This window comes from Vigna umbellata, chromosome 3, assembly GCF_029865625.1.
Source record: "Vigna umbellata cultivar VRB3 chromosome 3, Vumbellata_1.0, whole genome shotgun sequence".
Classification (NCBI taxonomy): Eukaryota; Viridiplantae; Streptophyta; class Magnoliopsida; order Fabales; family Fabaceae; genus Vigna; species Vigna umbellata.
This window is the reverse complement of record NC_142167.1, coordinates 39,708,434-39,719,436: the sequence shown is the minus strand read 5'-3', so window position 1 is coordinate 39,719,436 and position 11,003 is coordinate 39,708,434. Positions and strand designations below refer to the sequence as shown.

Here is an 11,003-nt window from a genome sequence, read left to right as displayed (position 1 = left end):
TATTTAATTAAAAATAAATTATTAGTAATAAAAAGATATTTTGTTGTAAATTTATTTACTTTGTGATGTTTGATCCTATAATGCAAAAGAAAAGAAATGATAAGAGAGTGGTAGTTTTGGTGAAGTAAATCTATGGATCCATGTTATGGTTATGTTGGTTTTAAGCGAAACAATAAAGGTAGAGAGAAGGGAGAAAGAGATACCAGAAAAGCTGTGCGAGGGTGTCCCTTTCGAAAGGTGTGGTGGAGGCATGTAAGGGATCTATCCCTCAAAGAGCATCTAGACAAACATACCATAATATATATTTAATAAAACCAACGGTTCTAACTTCTAACTTGCAAGTAAAATTCTCAATTTCAAATCACAACTTTGTTTTTTTCCATCTTTTTAACTTTAATCTTAATCTTAATCTTAATTATTTTCTTTAGTAATTAAGACAAGAGGTTACTATTAATCTTATATTTTAGAAGATATAAGCTTCTACAAACATCCGTAGAAAAGTTATATTGATTAAACATAGACTTAATCTCCTGAATTAATAAAATACGATTTATATTTATTTATATGCTGTATATTTATATTATTCATATTTTTTACATTGAGATATGTAAATCTTAAATTTAAAATTAAATATTAATAAAGAATTTACTCAATTAATAATAAATCGAGTTTAAATTTATATAAGACAATGTTAAAAAAAAGAAAATAAATTGATGTTATTTTTGAACATGTGATTTGGATGACGGTAAATAAAAAAAAAAAAGAGTAAATGTAATTTTGAAGAAATGTTGATGTAGAGAAGGAAAAGAAAAAAGAAAGTGAAAGTGAAGAGTGAAATGGTGAAAGCGGGAAGAGGGTGGAAGAGGGAGAGGTGTGTAATATGAAATGGTGTGTAGTGTAGTGTAGTGTAGTGTGGTATAAGAACAAGGTCTGAAAGAGGGGCAGGGATGCAGTCACGGATATTTAACAGCTCCATTCCGACCAAACACTGTCACCTTTACCACTGCCATCAACAAGGCCTCCCATAGGGCCAGAATCAATTCCTCTTCCCTATAACTCTTATCTCTTGTCTCCCTATGTGCTGAGATATGGAGGAAAATCTGTTCAAAATTTTGCAACACGACACCGCTTGGGTGCTTCCCTAAGCTCGTTTGCCCAAGACCAATAGGGTATTAACCAACCCAACCCTATTCTGCTTCCACTCTCGTTACTACATTACATAAGCGTAAAAAGGAGCTCAATTAGCAAAAAGGCAAAAGTGCTGTGTGGAGAGAGAGAAAAAAGAAAAGAGAGAGAGAGAAATGGGTTAGGCTGAAAAGGGTCTTGCTATAACATTGTTGGTTTGGTTAAGTTTAGTTTGGTTTGGTTTAGTTTTGTGGTGATGGAAGTGGGAAAATTCAATGGCATGAACTTTTTTTGGAAGACACAGAAGCCAGTTTCAGAGTTGTGGCAGTTGCACGACCAACAAAGCTGGGAGTGCAAAGAATCATCATCGACCCATTAGGAATAAGTGCAAAGCTTCGTAAAAAGCTGGAAGAGGAAAATCCCAACACCAGCATCAACACCGGCAAGGGTCTGACTCTGGATCCTCACAGGAATTTCCATCATCATCATCATCGTCGTCAGCATCTTCATCATCTTCAGCTTCAGCATCAGACTCATCATCAAAATCTGGTGTTCAACACAGGCCACGTAACAACCGAGGAAGAAGAAGGAGGAAACCAAAACCAACAAGACCAGCAACCTCATCCTCTCCGATTTCTACACCGTCAACAACGACAAGATGAAGAACCGTCTTACACAGGTTTAGACACGGAGCTCTTAAACCCACTTCAACTTCCGAAGAAACGGTCTTCCCTCCCTCCTCTTCCACCACCGCCTTCGTCGCTTACTTCAACCGAACATGCGAGAAAGATGGGGGAATCACAGAACCACCATCTCCATCACCAAGCACCAACTCCGTCTAGATCGGCCATGAGAGCCGGCGGCGGCGGGGGCGAGATCGTGGAGGTTCAAGGCGGCCACATTGTCCGCTCCACCGGGCGGAAGGACCGTCACAGCAAGGTCTGCACTGCCAAAGGCCCCAGAGACCGCCGGGTGCGCCTGGCAGCTCACACGGCCATCCAATTCTACGATGTCCAGGACCGCCTCGGCTATGACCGCCCCAGCAAGGCGGTGGACTGGCTAATAAAAAAAGCCAAGACCGCCATCGACGAGCTCGCGGAGCTCCCTCCATGGAACCCCACGGCCACGTCAATGCAACCGCCGCAGCAGGAGGAAATCGCCCTCCGCGAGAACAAGTCTCTCGCTGTAGAACAAGACCCGACAGCGTTCGGCAACCGTGGCGAGAGCAACGTTGTCGTCGCCGCTACCAGAGTTCCGGACCAATTCTCTCACCAACAGTTGGAGAGTGAAAATGCTAACATTGGCACCAGCAAGTACAACAGTGGTCCTGGTTTTCTGCCACCGTCTTTGGATACTGATAACATTGCTGAGACAATCAAGACTTTCTTTCCCGTCGAAGCTACCACGACGTCGTTTCAGAGTTACCCTCCGGCGCCACCGGATTTGAGGCAGCAAGATCTGCGTTTGTCGTTGCAGTCCTTTCAGGACCCTATCATGCTTCAGCACCAGCCTCAGAGCCACAACGAGCCGGTGCTATTCGCCGGAACGGCGCTCGGCTTCGACGGCGGTTCCGCCTGGTCGGAGCACCAGAACCACCACTCGGAGGAGCACAGGTTGCTCTTTGGTGGCAACAGTGGCCACGGCGGTGGGTTTGTGTTCAACACTCCGGCGCCGGCGTTTGGCCAATTTTTTTCTCAGAGGGGACCCCTTCAGTCCAGTAACACCCCTTCGGTTCGTGCTTGGATAGACCCTTCGGTCGATCACCACCATCACAACCATCACTACTTCTCGCCGCTGATCCACCAGGGCTCCGTCGCCGGAGGCTTCTCCAACGGCGGTGGATTCTCTGGCTTTCGCATTCCAGCACGAATTCAGGGTGAAGAGGAGCACGACGGCGTATCCGACAAGCCGTCCTCTGCTTCCTCCGATTCTCGTCATTGATTTCAAAAACACAAAAGATCCCAACTTTGTTCTTCCTGAGGTTCTTTCTCACGACCCAATTCTTAAAATCTCAATAGTATTCCTCCTTTTTCGTTTCTCTTACTCAGTATTTTTTGTTGATGTTATTTTAGGGCTTGTGGGTTGCACTGAAGATGACTCAGTTGATAAAGAGAACATGCTTTTGGAATATTAGGTTGAATGAATTTTCAAGCTGCAAAGGGAATTCAAGAGAGTTGGGTTTGGATCTCTAGATGTGTTGATGTCAATGGCCTATGCCGTGGGAATGAAGAAAATTTGAGACAGATATTCAGGTCTTCGCATCCCTCGGTATTTTGATGTTTTATGTGTTTTTCGTGCTCAATAACTAGGACATGCAGTGCTGTGTTTCTTTGGTTTCATCTGTATTTGATGATTGCTATTGCTATGTTTTCCCTTTGTTTGTGACTTCGTCATCTCTGTATTTCTTTCGTTTCTACTTTGTTGTAGTGATATGAAAAACATTCTCACTGAATAAAAGAACTAGCTTGCTCTTAGTTGTTGTATATTTCCTAGTTAGTGCAGACCCAGATGCAGAATAATGGGTTCTCTCCATGACAAAACAGGGTAAAACAAAATAAGCCGACACAGGAATCTTGCTTGGATTTGTTGGCATGGTAAGTGTGAATGTTGTTCTGTTGTTTGAAATGAGAGAAAAAGGATGGTCTTTTATTGGAAGTAATCATATTTTCTCACAACACTTTTTAAGATTTATTTTTTTCTTTCTATTTGTCTATCGTATCACTTATTTCTTGTAATCTGATGGTTGTAGAAAGTGCAGTGAAAAAGAAATGTAGGAACATGATTACTGTTTCATTGATTCCTAAGTTGTTATATGAAGGAAACGAAAGAGGGTTCTCTTTGCATTAGAATGATTGTTGTTTTGTTCCTTTTTTTACTACTTTCTCGTGCAACCATCCACCCGTCACTAGACACTAGCTTCCTCATCTTCAAAAACAATTGGAAAGAAATCTACAGCTCCATTACACCTTTCTCTGTCTTGCTTCGAATTTGGGAGCATTTGACTGAGAAGTCATTATCGATGAACAGTAGATAAACTGTTGACAAAGGAGAAAGGGTTGCTTGAAGCTGATTTTGATTCCGAGCTTGGTAAAAAGGCAAATATCCTAAATTCAGCATGGTTTGCTGCTTTTCCTTTCACATGTCATAATTGTGGTTCTTCAGCTAGTTTAGTATGCTATGACAGCGACTGAAAGCTTGATTAGGAATATAAAAGTTAACGTGATAAAGGAAAACATCCGCAAGTCATCTTTGATGACCCACTCACCTACCAGCTTAGTTAATGCAGAGAGTGAAATGAAAAAAAAGAAGCTTTAAATTCTAGTAGCAAGGTTTTCTACCATCCAATTTTGAACCACACATCTTTCCTTCTAGAAAAATATCAGGTGTTTTCTTTTGGGTTTTCAGCCTTACAACAGTAACATGAGGTAATGGCAGAAGTCCATCATGACTCATGATTTGAGTAGTTAAATTCCAATAGGTAAGAACAAGTGGGAAAAGTAAAAAACAACATCTGCAGGGGAGCCATGAAAAGGAGAGGGTGATTGATGAGCACAACCAAGCTCAATTATGAAAGAGTTCACTCTCATGGTACCACTAAAGTGTCATACTTCTACACCTGTCTGTGGTCCCCTACCTTCCAACCAAGCAAATCTCACAAACCTCAAAAGATCTTTCCTAATGTTTTTAACCACCTTCTTCAAGGGGTAATCTAAAATATCATAATAAAAAAACACAACTTTTGCCTCTCGTGCAATTGTTTTTCCCTTCTTAATGCGGCTGCTAGTCGGTTGATTACATCAAAAACAACATTGTAGTGGGTCATCAACTCATCGTACATCATACAACTCATGTTACTATATGTGGAAAGTGGCAAGTATTTAATGAATATGACACCACAGAGATTCACCGCCATGTTTTTCTTAAGTTAAACCACTGGAAATCATCATCCGATCGTATTAAATTAATGCACAAGAGACTTAATTACGCCGCTCCAAATCAGAGAAACCACAGCTACTGAAATATGACAATTGGGTGTTTTATCTTCTAAGAAAAAGATAAACTTTATCTGATCTAAGTCGTGTATCAGTAGTACTACATGACCGTAGAGTTTGTTTTGGCCAACTTTCAAAAAACAAGTTTTACAGAATGGTCCGAAAATGTTATTTTAACCTAATTCAAGGTTTTAAAAATCATATTAGACATTATCAATGTTATATTAACACTCCAAAATCCAAAATCCATAATCCATTAATCATAAAATAACGTAATATGAAAAAGGGTGAAATGAAGGAAAAAAAGAAAAAAATACAGTGATAAGGGTGGTTTAGAAATGGGAGGCGATGAAATTGATTAATGAGCAGAGATGACAGAAGAGACAGCGTGGGTTATTTGGCTAGATTGTTGTTAGACAGATCTGGAATGTTGTTTTCTTTCCCTTTCGGAGTTTCCTTTGTATTTGACAACTCAGAATTAGACAATGGGACTTTGCTGTCAGTGGTTTTCGTTGTGATGGGGTCAGGAAAACGAACCCGGATTTGCCATGGACGAGCTGCTACCCATCTCTCCTTCCAGCTCCAACCCCAGCTTTCTTTGCCAACGCTGTAGATAGCCTGGCCCAAATACTGCCTGCAATTGGGCCTCCACTGAAATATGCTGTGTGGGGTCAAATTTTTTACTTTTCATAAAGGAAAACAAAAAATGTTTGACTTTAATATAAAGAGAAAATAAAAATAAAAATAAAAATGGATGAAGAACGTTTAACATCAAAAAAATTCCGACCAATTTAAATTTAGATCTAGTTCATGTAAGAAACACGCAAATGTTGAAATTTTCTTAGGAAAAAGAGATTAAACATCCTTTTCAATGAAAAAAATCTAAGACTTTGTAGTTTATTTTTTTTTTTTTTATGTTACTTGATTTTTTTCATTTATAATCAATGTGGAATATGTTTGTTGATAAAATAAAACCAGATATCACTGTTGGGTCTTTCTCTTGAGGTAGACTAGAAAAATTTACTACTTCTAAAATATGAATTGTCTATATAAAAAAACTTAATACTATCTTAAACACAAAAATATTGAGATTTAATGTTCGTAGATGTTTTTTTCTTCTTTTATGTTACTTAATTTTCTGATTTTTACTTATTGTAAAACTTTTAACTTATACTTAATTTCTAATATTATGCTCATGTTACAATATATTAATATGGTGTGATGATGAAAGTCTTTAAATTAAATTATGAGTGTTGCATAAAACAATAACCTTTAAAAATAAAAAATAAATTTTTAAAACCAATAATACATTTTAGAACACCAAAATTAAATCGATATTTAATTATGGTAATTAAAATAACGATTTAAATTTTCAAAAATTAAATAAAAAATAGAAAACTTGGAATCTTACGAGCAAACTTATAAGAGTTGTTTAAAAACGATAGAACACACCTAAGTGAAAAAAAATTGCTTTATAAAAGAAAAAATAAAATAAAATATTCTAAATTAGAATTATAATAAAGTTTCTATAAAAATGATATAGGTATGGGAAAAATTCTTTTTTTTTTCTTCTCTTATAAATACTTATGCAGATATTTGTTGATAACTTTAAAGATGATTAAATTAGGCATAGCAGAGGTTTAAATAACGGACTATGCTAGGGGTGCAGCTGTAGTGTAGTGGAACAAATAGTAGCCACTTGAAAATCTATATGTTTATTTTGGAGTTTTCTTTTTTCTTTTTAATAAAATCTTCTTATAATCTTGGAAGAGTAATTTTGGGGTTTTTATGTTGAAAATTGAAATCTGTAAATATAATAATAAAAGTAAAAATGAAGAATTGCGTTTAGATAGGTGATGATTGATAATTTTTAATTAGGAATGTTATTAATTATTTTGTAATGTGTAGAATTTGCAAGTATATATAATATTTATAAACTAAAAAATGACGTCAATTTCATATTTGGATGGCTAGGGGTGGTAGAGTTTGGTAAGATTTGGACAATCCTATAATCTTCTAGCCCTGCACCTCCCACTTCTCTTCTTACACTCAATAATACTTATAAATATTAAATTATTCCTCATTAAAATTATAATAAAATGTTAGAATGTTTATCTTCACCTCTTCAATTTTTTAATCCAAAAAATATATTTCAAATTCTATAATATGAAATACATTTAAAAAACATATATTTTGAATAGTATAATTTAAAATATATTTTCAAATTTAGAATTATATTCTAGATTATCTAATTTTGAATTTCATTTTAGATTCTACAATCTAAAACATGAAAAAAATCTAAGCAATACATAAATACATTTTATCTTTCTACATAGTAGGAAGAAAAAAAGAGGTGCAAAAAGAAACCACACATCCATGTTAACTTATTGTTCAACTTATACAAGAGTGATTCCATTAATCCAATCTAATTATGTTGGATTGAGTTAAGTTGAGTCATATAATAATTTGACCTAATTAATACCTATATTATTGATGAGTAAAATTAGAAACATTATAATATATTTCAATTTAAATTAAAAGTGTTTCAACTTTAAATCTATCATGACAATAGTTTTATAGTTAATCATCTCATTTTATTCATTATTCGCTTTAAACTTTTATATTAATCTTATTATCTTAATGGATTTGAGGTAAAAAAACTCTTAATATTATTTATTTGATACATTTAATTTGATAGGTGCTTTACATTAAAAGGTAATGTAGATTATATTAAATAGTGTAAAAGACTTTATACCGTCATAAATTAAGTAACAACATCAAGTTAGTTTACTTTTATTGTAAAATACTTAAAAGTCACACCGAATATATAATTGGTTGGTAACAGAACCTTTTGTACTAATAATGCATCATATCTTCAAACTTAGATTTTACACTAAAGTGTCATTAAAAACATTAATAAAGATAATTTAAATTTACCATATTCTTTCAATCCTCTAAAAAGTTCTTCAGAAACAAAATTATGAAAGGAATTACAACTCCAAAATAAATAATAGTTTAAATTTTTAAATATGGTGATTGACCCTATATAAACTCTAGATCAAAAGTACCTTTTGTCATTAAATGAAGACAATCCTGATTTGTTTGTCCCTCGAGGGACAAAACATAACTGCGGTTTTAGAAAATCTGTCGAAAATTATCCAAGGCTTTCAAAACCCTCGGTAAAAAACCCCTTCTAAAATACGTCATTTTTGTAGTGCTCCATGTTCCCACTGAAAAAACCATAAAATGTTCAAATTTGTGTACCTGATGAGAGAAGGCATATGCCATAGCTCGCTCTCGTTTGACTGCTGCTTCTTCTCTCTGATGTATCCTCAAAAGTATCTCTTCCATTGTGTCAGAACCTCCACACCATCCCACCTGCCATACATTTACCAACAAAACATATTTTCTTCATCAACAGAATCACATGATTTCGACAACAAAAGTTGAAAGCAAGAAACATTATCAAGGTGACAGTAGTAATAAATATACCTGAAGCTGATGAATCTTAGCTGCAAGTTTTAGCTGGTTTTCTAATTTCTTTTGTTTAATCCTTGCTTCTGTTAGCATATAGAGTCTTCGAGCTTTAATCTGTTCCTGTATTCTGCTCCAAGTATGTATATAGGTTAGTGCAGTCACTGCCTGTTCTTTGGCAGCCTCAAGTTTCAATTCTACCTTCGATGGTGCAATATACTTTAGTGCAGTATCTCTTAGCTGGTGCAATGTTCTTCTTGCCTACATAGACAAAGAAGAGGGCTTAGTAAAATTTTGGCTTAAGATAGCAGTATTGTGCTAGGAAGATGGTTCCAATCATTGATTTTTTTTTCATAATCTTTGTAAAAGATTAATGCAACAGGATTTCAACAGTATTGTGCAGATTTGATTTTTTTCTCAGTAGTCACCATGAGGATGTTTATCATATACCAAAATGGTTAGCAGTAAAAGGAATAGAGAAAACTTATACCAGAAACAAAATGAATAGAGATCTGTTTAATGAGGAAATGGATGATACTGCCTTTGATAAATTAAAAACTAAGAATGATTAATTATCACTTTAGCAGGCAAATATACCTGATTACATGATAATTCAAAAGATAGATCAAAGTAATCCAAATAATGATTTGGTGGGAGCAAAGGGAGAGTTGATAGATTTCAGAGAGGATACTGTGAATCTATATATATATATATATATATATATATATATATATTTTTTTTTTCTTTAAATTAGTATAAAATATTGTACCAGAAATGCACGAAATGCATTTTGAATCCGAGTAGCAGCAATATCTTCCATGAACCTGCTGGGAACTGTCTTTTCTAGCACCACCAAATTTTCATTAGGAATGCTATTTGACTCTTCAAGAGTTTCGTCTTGCTTTTCTTCGGAGGACTCATCTAAGTTTTCAGGGGCGAATTGCACCTACTCAATAGTGTGGCAGAGAGAATTCAAAACCAACATATATATCAACAATGCTATCTTGAAAACACATTAAACTAATTATTTATGAATGATTTTTTTTGATGATATTATGATCACAAAAAACAAAAAACAAAAAACAAATACCTTAGCTTGTTCCGATTTATCTTCCTTCCGTTTCTTCAATTTAACAATCCTCTTAAACCATTTCTTTGGACTCATAATTTCTAAACCTGCAAAGAACATTCTATCAATTGATTGTTGATCCTCATGCAACCCTAATAGGGTTTTATATTTCCTATAATAATTCCTAATCCTGTTATACAAATTGATAATGTTGTTTTTCTAAAGAACATGTATGTTCTAAATTAGAAGTATCCAACCCCACAACAAGAAGAACATGCAGAACTAAATAATGAAAAGAGAAGGGAACATACCAATACGAGAAGAAAAGAAAAGGTTGTTTATAGAGGATGAAAGGTAAAAAAGCAGTTTATATATAACAGTTTTTTCATTCAAGACAAACCCCAGAGAGTTCATAGGAAAGTGACAAATCAACCACAGTGAAGCAGATGTTTAATCTCATGGAAGATCAGGAGTCTCCAGAAAGGTAACAGAAGCTAGTCACATATATCCAATGTGTACTTTCTGAAAATGAACTCACAATGATATCTAAAATCATATCTAAGTAACAAAAGTTAAAGATATGCTTGCCTTGTCACTATTCAATAACATATTTCCTTCTTTTTATAATATAATTACCAAGTATCTACTAGTTTCATTAATTATTAATATCGATCATGAGACCTCATTATGGCATATCTGAGAGTTTTTTTTTTTTTAATTTTGATATAAGTTCTTACGAAGGATAGTCTCAACAAAATATATGTATAACTCCGCATTTAAGTTATTTGAATTCAGCTAAGACAACTATACTAACTATACATAATGATATTTCTTTTTTGTGTACATATATCTTTTATTTTTAATTATATTAAAAAATTATATAATTTTGAATTACATTATCATCTTACGGATTTAAAACAACTGTAAAAAATATAGTGGAAGTAATTATCCATCCACTAAAAATAACTAAACATATTTCAACTACTTGATAATATAATTATGCTTTTTCTTTGTCTTTCCCGTCAATTCGTAATCTATATTACTCTTCCAACATTATTTCCATTAAAACTACAAATTACCCAAATTAAATGTAGAAAATAATAATATAGATAATTGTATTTAAACAAATCTATTAAATATATAAATTAACAAAAAATGTGAATACAAATGTTTACACTAGTAAAAAAATAGTTTTTTAACGCGCCTAATATGCTTCGGTTTTCAAAAACCCGAAGCATATTAAAATAAAGTGGCATTCTTGTAATTAAAATGAATTTATACGCCTCGGTTCAGTAAGAACCGAAGCCTATGCGCTATACGGTCTCGGTTATTTATGAAATTGA

General features: G+C 34.4%; 2 protein-coding genes across 2 annotated transcripts; one reads left to right on the top strand and one right to left on the bottom strand.

Moving 5' to 3' along the window:
- The first annotated feature begins 913 nt into the window (after nucleotides 1–913).
- Nucleotides 914–3,599, top strand: LOC148202467 (transcription factor TCP3-like). Its single transcript, XM_088110137.1, has 2 exons — nucleotides 914–3,106; nucleotides 3,198–3,599. Exon 1 carries the CDS (start codon nucleotides 1,915–1,917, stop codon nucleotides 3,064–3,066), a length of 1,152 nt encoding a protein of 383 aa, XP_087966263.1. The 5' UTR covers nucleotides 914–1,914; the 3' UTR covers nucleotides 3,067–3,106; nucleotides 3,198–3,599.
- LOC148202466 (protein IQ-DOMAIN 10-like) lies at nucleotides 3,378–9,795 on the bottom strand. The gene is made up of 5 exons (XM_088110138.1): nucleotides 9,682–9,795; nucleotides 9,361–9,537; nucleotides 8,610–8,852; nucleotides 8,382–8,495; nucleotides 3,378–5,768 (listed from the first exon to the last, which is right to left on the bottom strand). The coding sequence occupies exons 1-5, from the start codon at nucleotides 9,778–9,780 to the stop codon at nucleotides 5,511–5,513; spliced, it is 891 nt and encodes a 296-aa protein (XP_087966264.1). The 5' UTR covers nucleotides 9,781–9,795; the 3' UTR covers nucleotides 3,378–5,510.
- Nucleotides 9,796–11,003: the final 1,208 nt, after the last annotated feature.